Source organism: Ranitomeya imitator, chromosome 1 (assembly GCF_032444005.1).
Source record: "Ranitomeya imitator isolate aRanImi1 chromosome 1, aRanImi1.pri, whole genome shotgun sequence".
NCBI classification, from domain to species: domain Eukaryota; kingdom Metazoa; phylum Chordata; class Amphibia; order Anura; family Dendrobatidae; genus Ranitomeya; species Ranitomeya imitator.
This window is the reverse complement of record NC_091282.1, coordinates 1,114,497,067-1,114,511,795: the sequence shown is the minus strand read 5'-3', so window position 1 is coordinate 1,114,511,795 and position 14,729 is coordinate 1,114,497,067. Positions and strand designations below refer to the sequence as shown.

The 14,729-nt window shown below is 48.4% G+C and overlaps 1 protein-coding gene across 3 annotated transcripts in view; it reads left to right on the top strand.

Moving 5' to 3' along the window:
• The window catches only part of PCM1 (pericentriolar material 1), a 228,267-nt gene extending 218,706 nt beyond the window's left edge, over positions 1 to 9,561 (top strand). For 2 of the 3 annotated variants that reach the window (XM_069744379.1, XM_069744380.1), the window contains exons 34-37: positions 7,650 to 7,849; positions 8,152 to 8,244; positions 8,326 to 8,455; positions 9,245 to 9,561. In XM_069744379.1, coding sequence (XP_069600480.1) covers positions 7,650 to 7,849; positions 8,152 to 8,244; positions 8,326 to 8,455; positions 9,245 to 9,270 — 449 coding nt within the window. In that variant the 3' untranslated portion in view covers positions 9,271 to 9,561. The remainder of the gene's footprint in view (positions 1 to 7,649; positions 7,850 to 8,151; positions 8,245 to 8,325; positions 8,456 to 9,244) is intronic. The other variant, XM_069744381.1, reaches the window with a different exon arrangement.
• The last annotated feature ends 5,168 nt before the right edge of the window (positions 9,562 to 14,729 follow it).

The following is a 14,729-nucleotide window of genomic DNA, read 5'->3' as shown; positions in this document are numbered from 1 at the left end:
AACCTGTTGCCTTTATGGGTTTCACAGGTTTCTGTTTCCCAGTTAATATCCAGTTTTGGGCCGGTGTACTTTGGTGTGTTGTACTCCATTCAAATGATCCAGCACAAAAATACATTTCTTTATCGCCTCTCATTGGGGGACACAGGAACCATGGGTGTATGCTGCTGCCACTAGGAGGCTGACACTATGCAAATAAAAAAGTTAGCTCCTCCTCTGCAGTGTACACCCCACCGACTGGCATTATACTCTTCAGTTTAGCTTAGTGTCAGTAGGAGGTGGACACGGGTCTTTCATTAGACCCTTATCTACCTCAATGTGCGTCGTTTCTTTTCAGGTTTCCGGAGGGATACAGGATGAGCAGTCACACCTGTACTCCCACAATGCGGACTATGAGTACGGCGTGTACTGCCACCCCGTATCCTCATAGATCCCTCTCCAGGACCAAGAGCCTAGCACACAAGCGTGCTCAGAAGTCCGGTCCTGGCTCCGTCCCCCACCCACTCGCCTTCCAGAGCCTGTCGGTCGGAGGAGACGAGGACGTCCATCTCCTGATCCACGGATGTCTAATACTTTCCACGCTTTAAGGTTAGTACCGGACGGCGTGGGATTTTAGGTGAGTATTTTTTCCCCCTATCAGCTCTCCCACGGCGCCTTACAGGCAGCGGATTCCTTCCTTTCCTGCGGCTGCATCTTTACTGTGCGGTGTGGCGCCTTACAGGCAGCCGCGCTGCTATTTATGCGGCCGCACTTCTATTACTGCGGGCACTTTTTCTGGCAGAACAGTCCTATCGTTTGCCCTGATGACCGGCAGCTTCCCCTCGGCAGATGCACTTTTACAGGCAGTCACACTGCTTTGTCTGCGGCCGCATCCTTTCACCCTGCGGCGCGGCTACCTGGGGGGGGCGTACCTTTTAGGAGCTTGCTTGCGGCCCGCCGTTCTCTCCAGCGGCCGCCGCCTTCTAATATAGACCCCGGCGGCAGCGCTCCCCTTTCTATGTGGCGGCTGCCGTGCCTCTTAGCCAGGCAGCGCCCGCTCCGCTGGTTACCTCCAGCGGCCGCCGGCTTCTAATCTAGGCCCCGGCTTTTCCGGGGCCTGCTTCCGGCTCCGGCGGCAGCGCTCCCCTTTCTATGCGGCGGCTGCCGCGCCTCTTAGCCGGGCTGCGCCCGCACCGCTGATTACTTCCGGCTTATAATTTAGGCTCCGGCGTTTCCCGGGGCCTACCTCCGGTGCCGCGCTCCGCCCACTTCCGTTTTAATCGGGCGGGCTTTCTCCCGCCCGACAATCTGTCCGGCGCCATCTCAGCTGACTCCTCCCCTTCCTCTACGCCGCTGCTCGGCATCTGGATTTTAACTCATCGCGCTCCGCACCTTCCTGAGCGCAAATCCTGCCCGCCCTTCCAGCGGTCACCATATGCGTGAATTGCAGCAGGGGCTCGTCTTCTCTCCGGAGATCCACCGCAGCTGGACAGCTTCCTCTACCTGGTATCCGTTTTCTCATCTGCCGTGAGTATCTGCACTGCAGACTGACACCCCCCTCTGCTCCGCTGTCCCCTAACCCTCTGGCATTTCTTCAGATCTCCGCTCTGTCAGGCCTGCAGCAACACAATTATTCCCACCGTCGAGTGATACCCCCATCCCAGACTGGGCCTCCTCTCTGTCACAATCGGTGGCCGATCTAACACGGGTGTCTCAAATTTTGGTGTCCGTGCTGGATCGATTACCTCTGCAGACCCCCGCAGTAGCCCGCGGGTCACAGGAGCCTCCGTCCGAGCCCTTCTTGATAAGCCACAAAAGGTCCAGACAGGAACGTCGGTCTAAGTCCTCTTCTCGCTCCATCTCGCCACACGGTCCTCCTCTGCGGTAGGCATCCTCCTCCCCTGAGTCAGGCGAGGCGTTCTCTGATGCGCCCTCGGATGATATTTCGGAGCTGGATTCTAACCAAATCGCCACCATGAGGGATATGGTTCAGAATCATTGGAGCTATAAACCAAACCTGTGGCATCAATGATCCCTCTACTGAACCCGCAGATCAGGCGGTTTCGTTTAGACGGGCTAAACCACCTTCCAAGTTTTTTGCTCCTCATCCTGACAGGGAGAAGGACTTGGGGATCCTAGTTAATGATAAACTTACCTGGAGCAGCCAGTGCCAGGCAGCAGCTGCCAAGGCAAACAGGATCATGGGGTGCATTAAAAGAGGTCTGGATACACATGATGAGAGCATTATACTGCCTCTGTACAAATCCCTAGTTAGACCGCACATGGAGTACTGTGTCCAGTTTTGGGCACCGGTGCTCAGGAAGGATATAATGGAACTAGAGAGAGTACAAAGGAGGGCAACAAAATTAATAAAGGGGATGGGAGAACTACAATACCCAGATAGATTAGCGAAATTAGGATTATTTAGTCTAGAAAAAAGACGACTGAGGGGCGATCTAATAACCATGTATAAGTATATAAGGGGACAATACAAATATCTCGCTGAGGATCTGTTTATACCAAGGAAGGTGACGGGCACAAGGGGGCATTCTTTGCGTCTGGAGGAGAGAAGGTTTTTCCACCAACACAGAAGAGGATTCTTTACTGTTAGGGCAGTGAGAATCTGGAATTGCTTGCCTGAGGAGGTGGTGATGGCGAACTCAGTCGAGGGGTTCAAGAGAGGCCTGGATGTCTTCCTGGAGCAGAACAATATTGTATCATACAATTATTAGGTTCTGTAGAAGGACGTAGATCTGGGTATTTATTATGATGGAATATAGGCTGAACTGGATGGACAAATGTCTTTTTTCGGCCTTACTAACTATGTTACTATGTTAGAGAAAGAGCGAACCCGACCAGTCGTTTTCAGAGTGGAAAACGCCTTGGTGTTTTGTATCCTTTTTCTCCAGAACCTACCACCAATTGGACGGTCTCGGTGGATCCCCCGGTTTCCAGGGTGTTCACAAACACGGTGCTTCCACTGTCCGGCGGAGCATCTCTGAAGGATTCTAACGATAGAGTTATAGAATCCTTCGCGAAATCTGCCTTGGAAGCGGCTTCAGCGGCTCTATGTCCAGCCTTTGCTTCCACTTGGGCCTCAAAATCCATCTCAAAATGGGCCAAGGATCTACGGCGAGGTATCCTGGACAGGGCGCCTCCTGCGCAATTAGCGGAACTTGCCAACCAGATTTCCCACGCTGGTGAATACCTGGTCTCCGCCTCCCTGGGTGTCGCGTGTTGTGCGGCTCAGGCTTCCAGCAATGCCGTTGCCATCCGCTGGACCGTTTGGCTCAAGGCCTGGCAGGCGGACTTGTCTTCCAAAATTCCCTCACTAGTCTGCCCTTCCAGGGCTCTCGTCTCTTTGGTTCCCAGCTGGACCAAATCATTAAGGACGCCACCGGGGGTACAAGTTCTCTTCTCCCCCAGGCTAAGCCTCGTCGCCCTCCTCCTAGACGGCAGTTTCGCTCTTTTCGGCCTTTTCGTCGCTTCGCTGCGTCAAGCTCCTTTTCCCAGCAGCAACAGAGGCCACAGGCACGTCAAGAGAAGAATGCGGTGGCCTTTAGGCCCACTCCGTCCTGGCGTCCTCGCTACTCCCAGAGTAGATCCTCCAGGCCCAGGACTGGAAGATCCACCTCCGCATGACTCTTGGCAAGACTCCAGCCCAACTCCCAGATTGGGCGGCCGTCTTCTCCTTTTCAGGGACGTCTGGATTTCCGCAGTAGAGGACGCTTGGGTCAGGGAAGTTGTATCCTCGGGATACAAGATAGAGTTCGCTTCCCGACCCCGGGATCGTTTCTTCCAATCCCGTCCTCCAAGAGATCCCGCTCTAGTTCCGGGCTTCTTCGCAGCCATCGCTTCTCTGCTCAAATCCGGGGTAACCATTCCCGGCCCAGAAAAAAAACGGTTCACGGGTTTCTACTCGAACCTTTTTGTGGTACCGAAAAAAGACGGCAAGGTTCGCCCCATTCTGGACCTCAAATTGCTGAACAGGAGAGTTCGCCTGAGACACTTCAGGATGGAATCCCTTCGTTCAGTAATTGCTTCCATGGAGGCTCAGGAATTTCTATGCTCAATAGATATCCAGGACGCCTACCTCCATGTCCCCATGTTTCCTGGACATCTCCTTTTCCTGCGCTTTGCAGTGCAACGAGATCATTTTCAGTTCGTCGCCCTGCCGTTTGGTCTCGGAACCGCTCCAAGGGTGTTCACGAAGATCATGGCGGCGATGATGGCCATCTTGAGTCAGAGGCCTGGTTCTGTTTCCATACCTCGCGACATCCTCATCAAGGCTCTGTCCCCTTCTCAGGCTCTCGAAAGTCTGTCCATCGTTCTCGACACCCTAGCCCGTTTCGGGTGGCTGGTCAACCGGAAGAAGTCCTGCCTTATCCCTTCTCAGCGCATCATCTTTCTGGGCATGCTCTTCGACACTCGTCAGACCAAAGTCTTCCTTCCCAAAGACAAGAGGCCCTCTCTTTGTCGGGACATACGCTTGCTCCAGGGTCCTCGGCCTCCCTCCCTCCTATCGGCTATGAAGGTTCTGGGGAGGATGGTAGCAACCTTTCAAGCGATTCCCTTCGCCCATTTCATTCGCGACCCCTTCTGCAAGCCATTCTGTCTCGGTGGGACAGGTGTGTCTCCTCCCTGGATCGTCCGATCCGACTCTCTTCTTGGGTCAAACGGTCTCTTAACTGGTGGCTGACGTCACCTCTCCTCTCCCAGGGCAGGTCCTTCCTTCCAGTTCCCTGGCAAGTGGTGACGACGGACGCCAGCCTGCTCGGCTGGGGTGCAGTTTTTTGCCACCTGACGGTTCAGGGTCGTTGGTCGGCGCAGGAGTCAACTCTATAGAACAATGTCCTCGAGATTCGGGCCATCTTTCTGTCTCTCCGCCACTGGGAAAGGATCCTCAGGGGCCTTCCAATCCTGATTCAGACGGACAACACCATGGCTGTGGCATACGTCAACCATCAGGGGGGACTCGGAGCTCCTTGGCCCTTGCCGAGTTATCCAAGATCCTCCTTTTGGGCAGAGGCAACGGTTCCGGTGATATCCGCGGTGCATATCCCCGGTGCGGACAATTGGGCCGCCGACTTCCTCAGCCGCGAGGGCCTCGCGGCAGGGGAACGGTCCTTGCATTCGGAGGTCTTCCATCAGATTTGTCTTCGATGGGGGAATACGGACGTAGATCTCACGGCGTCCAGAATGAACAGGAAGGTTCCGCAGTTCGTCTCCAGGTCTCGCGATCCTCTTGCAGTGGGTGTCGACGCTCTGGCCATTCCTTGGTCACAGTTCGTGCTGCCCTACCTGTTCCCACCCCTTCCATTACTTCCCAAACTGTTGAAAAGGATCAAAGTGGAAGGGGTGCCGGTCATTCTGATCGCCCCGGATTGGCCCAGAAGAGCTTGGCTCTCGGAGCTCGTCAATCTTCTGTCTCAGGGTCCGATCTGCCACCCGAATTTTCGGTCGCTCACTTTAACGGCGTGTCTGTTGAGACCGCAGTTCTAAGAGCGTTCCGGCCTTTTGGACCGGGTGAATCACACCATCATCCAGGCTCGGAAGCCTTCGTCTTCCAGGATCTACTATCGTACCTGGAAGGCTTACTTCCGTTGGTGCAAGTCCAACCGTGTTTCCTCTATGTCCTATTCCCTGCCTTCCTTTTTGGCCTTCCCTCAGGCAGGACTGGATTCGGGCCTGGCTCTTAACTCCCTGAAGGGCCAGGTCTCTGCGCTTTGCATCCTTTTTTTCAGAAGACTTTAGCTTCTCGGCCACAGGTTAAGACCTTCCTTCAAGTAGTAGCCCACGCTGTCCCTCCGTACAGGGCCCCTGTGGACTCTTGGGATTTAAACCTGGTACTGGACGTTCTGAGGGTTTCCCCCTTTTTGAGCCCCTCAGGGAGATTCCCCTGTCAGTCCTATCTTGGAAGGTGGCCTTTCTTGTAGCCATCTCTTCTGTCCGCCGCGTTTGCGAGTTGACGGCCCTGTCTTGCCGTCCTCCGTTTTTGGTCATCCACCAGGACAAGGTGGTCCTCAGGCCTCCGCCTTCCTTCCTAAGGTGGTTTCCACCTTCCACCTCAACGAGGACATCGTTCTACCTTCCTTTTGTCCAGCTCTGATTTGTCCTTTGGAGCGATCGTTGAATAAGCTGGACCTCGTCAGGACAGTGAGGATCTACCTGGATAGAACGTCCGCTTTCCGGAAGACTGATTCTCTTTTCGTCATTCCTGATGGCATGCGCAGAGGCCTGCCGGCTTCTAAGGCGTCTATTGCTCACTGGATCAGAACGGCAATCCTGGAGGCTTACCGGGTCAAGAACAGAGTGCTCCCTCCTGGGATTAAGGCTCACTCTACCCGGGCGGTCAGCGCCTCCTGGGCGGTGCACCACAGGGCTTCCGCCCTACAGCTTTGCAAAGCGGCATCTTGGTCTTCCATCCACACGTTCGGTAAATTTTACAAGGTCCATATCTACGCATCGGCGGACGCCAGCCTAGGCAGAAGGATCTTGCAGGCGGCAGTGGTGAGTCCTCTGACCTGGTGGAAGTCTGTTTTTCCCGCCCTAGGGACTGCTTTGGGACGTCCCATGGTTCCTGTGTCCCCCAATGAGAGGCGATAAAGAAAACAGGATTTTTGGTTGCTTACCGTAAAATCTGTTTATTGGAGCCTCCATTGGGGGACACGGCTCCCTCCCAATGTTTCTCAATTTCTATGTTCTATGACTGTTCTCACGTTTACAGTTCTCAAGTTTGTGGTTATGGTTTTCAACCTTGTTATTTATCTCCTACTGCTTTCTCACTAACTGAAGAGTATAATGCCAGTCGGTGGGGTGTACACTGCAGAGGAGGAGCTAACTTTTTTATTTGCATAGTGTCAGCCTCCTAGTGGCAGCAGCATACACCCATGGTTCCTGTGTCCCCCAATGGAGGCTCTAAGAAACAGATTTTACGGTAAGCAACCAAAAATAATGTTTTTGTGATGAATACCACTGGTGCACGTCTTTTTCAGGCAGATTCTGCTCTTAAAACAAATGGAAAAAGCTCTGAAAAAAAAAGTCAAAAGAATGAATATATGCATTTTTATGTAAAAAAGCAAAAAACACTTTCTGTACAGCACTTTCTGTACTATGTTCAGTTTTTTGAGCATCTTCGGGTTTTTGAAGACGCCAAGCAACTCACAGAAGAAAACTGACCGTTCTTTAAACATCTTATTCCCTGAAGACACTTTATTATAAAAGTCAAGGGGAGTCTCCAAAGACAACCGGGCATTTTTTTGAGCATTTTGACAGTGTTCCTGCTTTTTGTTTTATTAATTGTTGAATGGAATAATAAAAAAAAAAATGTCAGGAAAATGCCAGTGAAAAAGATGCCCCAAAAATTACTGACAAAAGGCTTTAAAAAAAACCACTGGTGGTCAAAATTGTCACCCTGTAAAAAATAAATGGCTAAAAGCTGCTCTTGTGGATTCGCTCACCTGAAAGACTTAATCTGCCCATATACTTATTCTGTGGCCTACATCGCAGTGTACTTCCAAAAGACGCTGCCAGTTCAGTGTTAAGGCTATGTGCACACGTTGCAGATTTGCCTGTGGAATTTCCTGTGCAGATTCTGAATTCTCAAGCGTGATGTGAACTGTCTAAAATGTGACTAAGCATGTATCCGCTTATGTCCTGTGATCTTGATCTAGGAGAAGACCAGACATCGGAGGAAGACCAGAAGAGTTCACCAGCAAACACCACAGCAGAAAATGTGGCTCCACTGCTGCTGAGTAAAGAGGACGATATATTGTCACCTGTAGATGTTGACACCAAGACGTCACTGGCATCCGCAGAAAGCTCAGGACCTGGCAGCCCAGCAACAGATTCCCCCGTGATAGTTAATGAATACGTAAGTCATCATTTATGTGTGATAAAGTCCACAAACTGAATATAGAAAATATTACAAGGCGTCTCTGAACTTCAGGCCGGCCTTCTGCTGGTAACTGTCTGTGGGGCGAATACTTCTCCACTGATCCCTGAAATTTCTTTATTCCTTTTTACAACTGTCCGCATGGCCACCTGCATAGCTTCAGAGATATGTTTTGGTCTGGACTGTTAGCTTTGTGACAAGTGCAGACTGTGCCAAGCGAATCTTTGCCTCTTGACAAATTCATTTTTTTTTATTTAGAAGGTTTTTTTTTTTTTCCATAGCAGGAAACTGGTTCTGGCAATCTGAGTCAGAAATCTGATGAAGAGGACTTTGTGAAAGTTGAGGATTTGCCTCTTAAACTAACCTTACCCAAGGTACTAATGTGTTACGTTTCAAAATTAAGACAATTAAATGACTTTACTGTTACAATTATAATTTTGATTTCTTGTTTCCAGAGTGAGCTAATGGCTGAGATGGAGAAGGATGAACTGAAAAACAATTTATGTGATGAGATTCTGAGTTTGAATGGACAAGGAAATGGTGCGGAGGAGTTGGCAGGAGACGCATTGTCACTGAAAGAGCCGGGTGAGTTCTCCATCTCCTGTGTACTCAGCGCTGCATCTTCTTCCTGTATCTCACACACACCCCTTTTACTCGGTTAAACATAAGCATATTTAGTATCGGCACGTTAGTAAAAGTTTGATTTGATCAAAAAAATGTCAGCCTCCATGCCTTTCTAATAAAAAGGCAGTCAAAATGAATATCAATAACATCATCATCATCTTGCCACTCAACAATTAACCCCTCACAGGGCTCCATCGACAGAAAAATAATTTACTTTTCTTGGAAAATAGCGACACAAACCAAACCATTTGTTTAAACAAATTTCAGATTTTTTTTTTTACCACTTAAAAAACTCATACAACCTATAAAAGTTTGGTATCTCTGTAATTGTACTGTCCTAGAGAATGATGTTGCCAGATCATTTTTACCATAAATTCCCCCAAAACAATTACTAATTGTGTATTATATGTGAAAATAATATGGTGTCATTCATAACTACAACCTGTCCACAAGAAAACAGCCCACATATGGTTATGTCGATAAAGCAATTCTTGGAAGAAGGGGGAAGTCAGTACAAATGCAATAATTGGCCACTGACAAAAACTGTTAAACTAAAATATCACTTGAAAGAGGGTTATAGAAGTTTTCCAGATTTTTTTCTTATTTGCAGTCTGCCTGGAAGCCTTAATGGGGTATGCTAGCCCCAATAGCCAGAAGAGAACCACTGTTTAGCAGGGCTGGGTCAGGGTAGTGCATCGCTGGCACGCTATAGGTTTACATTTTATATTCTTTGGTTTATTGTTCTTGCAGAAAGTATTGGATCCCATCCTGCCTGAAATACGCTGATCATCAATCAATCCAATTTTGAAGCAAATGATAAATCTGCACTATACCTTCCACGTTTGAAAGTTTTTAAATAAAAAATAGGTGATGTCTTAGGATGCAGCCATTTGGGATCAGTTAAGGATAAACCTGTCCGTTCTGGTTATGTAAGGAATCCTTTGTGGATTTAAAAGTCCGAACACTGTTCATTTTCCATGTCCTAATCTATTTCTTTCTATGGTTTTCTTTTTGTAAATTCGGAATTGTTACAATGAAGTTCTAAATAAAGTTTTGGTTTATCTGTACTTGTGTTTTACCCACTGTAAAGTTGTCTGTAAAGCCTTGGTGGCTGAAAATGACACCCATTGGTTATGCATTATCTCCTAACATGAGCAGTTCCTGCTTATCCTTTTTAAAATTGCACATCTTACGTGACCCTATAATTTGGGGAATATAAGCCGATCATTTTCACCTATAATATGCCCTTCTCCCCAATCTACGTTTGTTTGAGGGAACTACTTTCTTTAAGGTGGGGTTACAGCATGGAATGTCAGTGGTGCTAAAATAACCAGCAGAAATTCTGCAGCTAAGTATATTTTAGAGGAGAGCTGTCATGTGAAATAAACTCTGTTGACTTGCAGATATGGGTTTAATCTGCAGATTTACAGCGTTCTGAAGCCATTACTCCCAGCAGCCCCAGGCTTTCAGTCATAGAGATGCGGCTGGCTCGGTGACTGATTACCTAGTGAGCAGCATCTATAACCAGACCCCGGCACTGACTGACAGCCTTTTCTGTACTGATGCACTGATGAGCTGGCTATCAGTCCATGCCAGAGTGTGGTTAGAGCCACCACTACCTATGCATTGACTGATGCTGCTTCGGCCGCACCCACATGAAAGAAAGCCCAAAGCTGCCAGGAGGCATAAAGTTAATTTCCTCCTGGTAACTGGGCCTTCAGTGTGGCATTTGCACAGTTTCAGAATTTCTATTTACCTTCAGATTAATTCTATATCTGCAGCTTAAAGGGAAGGTGCCACCAGTTTTTTGGAGTTTGTTTTTTTGTGAAATTAAGCTTAAAATGGTAAATAAAATGTATTAATGCAATGTTTGCACTGTTTGCAAACATTTCTATATGAAAAATATTATATGCGTGCCCAGCTCAGTGCTAAAGCAGCTACAATGTTAGAGATGGGGTCAGCGCCGGTCTATTATCTCCTATGTCCATGGGGTGCCGTAAAATGACACTGATAGTGTCGTGAACTGCTGTGAAACCAAGATGTCAGCCCCCAGTGCCTTATTTAAACTCATATTAGGGTACCGTCACACAGTGGCATTTTGATCGCTACGACGGCACGATTTGTGACGTTCCAGCGATATATCCGTGACGTTCCAGCGATCTCGCTGTGTCTGACACGCTCCTGCGATCAGGGACCCCACTGAGAATCGTACGTCGTAGCAGATCGTTTGAAACTTTCTTTCGTCGTCTAGTGTCCCGCTGTGGCGGCATGATCGCATGGTGTAACAAAGGTGTGCACGATATTGTATACGATGTGCGCATAGTAACCAACGACTTCTACATCGCACATACGTCATGAAATTATCGCTCCAGCGTCGTACATTGCAAAGTGTGACAGCAGTCTACGACGCTGGAGCGATATTGTTACGATGCTGGAGCGTCACGGATTGTGCTGTTGTAGCGATCAAAATGCCACTGTGTGACGGTACCCTTACACACGTAATCTGTTTCACATGCATTTAAAACTTGGTTATAGCAGCATGTTATGCTACATTACAGTGATTTATTAATGATCTACAAACGCGGTACCTTCCCTTTAATAGTGGTTTTTCACATTATAGGTTCCCTTTAACCCTATTCATTCACAGCATTAAAAAGTCCACTGTGGACTCTTAAGTATGCTGCTGTATATTCAAATGTGCATAGCCGTAACAATCGGAGAATGGCCATAGTAGTTATGTATTACAGCACTTGTACTTTTGGGTATCTCAAGGGAATCTGACAGTTTCTCTTGGCCCCCCAACATATTTAAATTGTTACCTTTATATTGTTCCTAACCATCTTTATTAAGTAGATTTTCCAGTACGTCCATCGGGACAGCACCCCAGGCGTTTGTCCTGCCTTGACCGTTGACAAGACAATATCACAGAGCGGTTACAAGGCCCCTCTACCTTCAAGTGTTTTTCCTGTCCCCACAGAGGATAGTCGCGTGAAAGATGCTCATAGAATGAAGATATCTTATCCTATGGTGCGTCATTGTACGGACTCATGGGCATTGCAGAGTCCTGGCCTTTCCTTCCCTGCCGAGCAGTCTGGGGCTGACACCTCTCTGAGCAGCCCTTTGAGACAACATTTACAAAATGTACTTACCTGTGCTGCCTCCACACAATCCCGTAGCTTCCCCATGTCCTTCCTCATAACCTTCGCCTCCATGTACCAAAAGAATCGGGGAAGCTAGTAATGCCGAGAGCCCACCATGGAGGGAAACGGCGTCACAACAAAGAACAGTGCGCAATTGCCGAAGGTGCACTGGCTGTCTGTTGGCTGAGTGACCGCTACACAGAGAGGTGTCTGCCTTGGACTTCTTGACAGTAGGAAGGGTAGGCCAAGAACCCCCAATTCCCTTGAGTCAACACAAATACAGCGTCTGATGGCTTTACACGGGCGTCGGGTCTCGTGATGAAGTATGGTGTCAGGTATAGAAAATAGGCCTTAGTCCTCTGGGCTAAAGTTAGGCCTTGTGCCGGGACTACGCCTCATGGTTTGAATTCAGTTTTCTCCATTTCAGGGCTGCACAGTGCCTCATGATTGGGCTTCAGAATTTAACTTATGCCGAGGCCTCATGTTTGTCCTCAGTTTGTGGCAGAATAACACTCTTTACACATTGTTATCCTGCCAGACCAGTATCAGTCTAACTACTCCATCCTTAGGAGGGCACATGGTGTTCTTGCTGCACTCTATGAAGACTGCCTTCCAACTGCACGTTCAGATGGGGCTATTCTGACAATTTAGATGCACCACTCAAAGTGAAGGTCTATACTGAATTCACAGATGGATAACTCTCAAATGTGTGTTCTCGTCATTTGCACCTTCAAGAGCGGCCCTGGCTTGTGCCTATGGACTTGTTCCTCATAGTGCCTGTGAGCCTTATAGTACCTTCATGCCCCCTGGCTTTGTGTCTCATGTCTCTGGCTCTCTGCCCTGTCTCGTGCCTCACCCCTCCAGGCTCACTTTTCACTCTGGTTAGAGATTCACCCAGATTCCTTTGCTTAAGGGTACCGTCACACTATACGATTTACCAACGATCACGACCAGCGATACGACCTGGCCATGATCGTTGGTAAGTCGTAGTGTGGTCGCTGGAGAGCTGTCACACAGAGAGCTCTCCAGCGACCAACGATGCCGAGGTCCCCGGGTAACCAGGGTAAACATCGGGTTACTAAGCGCAGGGCCGCGCTTAGTAACCCGATGTTTACCCTGGTTACCAGCGTAAAAAAAAACAAACAAACTACATACTTACATTCCGGTGTCTGTCCCTTGCCGTCTGCTTCCCGCACTCACTGACTGCCGGCCGTAAAGTGAAAGCACAGTGGTGACGTCACCACTGTGCTCTGCTTTCACTTTACGGCCGGCAGTCAGTGAGTGCGGGAAGCAGACGGCAAGGGACCTGACGGACACCGGAATGTAAGTATGTACTGTTTGTTTGTTTTTTACATTTCCGCTGGTAACCAGGGTAAACATCGGGTTACTAAGTGCGGCCCTGCGCTTAGTAACCCGATGTTTACCCTGGTCACAAGCGAACGCATCGCTAGATCGGTGTCACACACACCGATCTAGCGATGACAGCGGGAGATCCAGCGACGAAAGAATATTCCAAATGATCTGCTACGACGTACGATTCTCAGCAGGATCCCTGATAGCTGCTGCGTGTCAGACACAGCGATATCGTATGGATATCGCTGGAACGTCACGAATCGTACCATCGTAGAGACAAAAGTGCCACTGTGTGACGGTACCCTTAGTCTTTCTAACTTGGCTTAGCCAAATGAGCAACTATGCTCTGTTTGATCTACACTGTGTGCAGAATTATTAGGCAAGTTGTATTTTGATCACATGATACTTTTTATACACGTTGTCCTATTCCAAGCTGTTCAGGCTTGAGAGCCAACTACCAATTAAGTAAATCAGGTGATGTGCATCTCTGTAATGAGGAGGGGTGTTGTCTAATTACATCAAAACCCTATATAAGGTGTGCTTAATTATTAGGCAACTTCCTTTCCTGTTGCAAAATGGGTCAGAAGAGAGGTTTGACGGGTTCTGAAAAGTCCAAAATTGTGAGAAGTCTTGCAGAGGGATGCAGCAGTTTTGAAATTGCCAAACTTTTGAAGCGTGATCACCGAACAATCAAGCGTTTCATGGCAAATAGCCAACAGGGTTGCAAGAAGCGTGTTGGGCAAAAAAGGTGCAAAATAACTGCCCATGAATTGAGGAAAATCAAGCGTGAAGCTGCCAAGATGCCATTTGCCACCAGTTTTGCCATAATTCAGATACACGCTTCTCTATCAGGTGGTCTGGTGATGGTCCCAGAGTTGGTAATGGCAGGGCATGCTACCTGCCAGAGTGCATATTTCCTTTAGTTTCCATAGCGTCCGGCACCTTACTGGAGGCCTAGAGATTTATTGATTCAGACTATACATCCGTGGGCTCCTGGGTGTGTAATGTATAAGCATCCCAAGGCTCTGCCCAGTTATCCGTATACCAAAGGTAATTGGTTTGATGATTCGGAAATCCAGGATCTCTGTCCTGCAGGACTCCTTGTGCGAATGTAAGCTGCTGTAAATTGATGAAGGAACAGTCCTGTGTTATTAAGCACATGCGAGTTTATTATTGGTCTACAGCGGTCCTCACTGCATTTGTGGCTGTGGCTATCGCCATACTTTTGCTGTGCAATAAGAGGTGTTTAAGGTCTATTCTATGGCTGTGGTGTTATAAGTATAATGTATCTAACAATCGCTGAGGTTCATTATAGGTGTTGGGGTACACCAGGGGAGTATCACTCTCCATGTCTGCTGTATAATTTATTACATTTATACTGAATATTTGGCATTATAGACATATCAGACACTCACTGTTTAAGTCAGACACCTGACGGCTAATCCATAATCTTCTAGGACTTCATCTGACATCAAGCCTTGCAGAACTCTGAGGTATTCCTGGAAACATTGCTCCTTTTGGATGATTCAATGATGCCTAAGCTAAAGCTTTCTTACTAAAGCCATAAAGTTTTCTCCTAATATCTATCTCCTGATGCCTGAGTAAATGCATTTTGCCCTCCACATGCTGAAAGATACCAGTCTTGGAGAAAACAAAGCATTGAGCCACCGCCAGGATTCACTGTGGGTATTGCTGAGCCACCGCCATGCTCCACTGTACCTATCACTGGGTGACCATGCTTC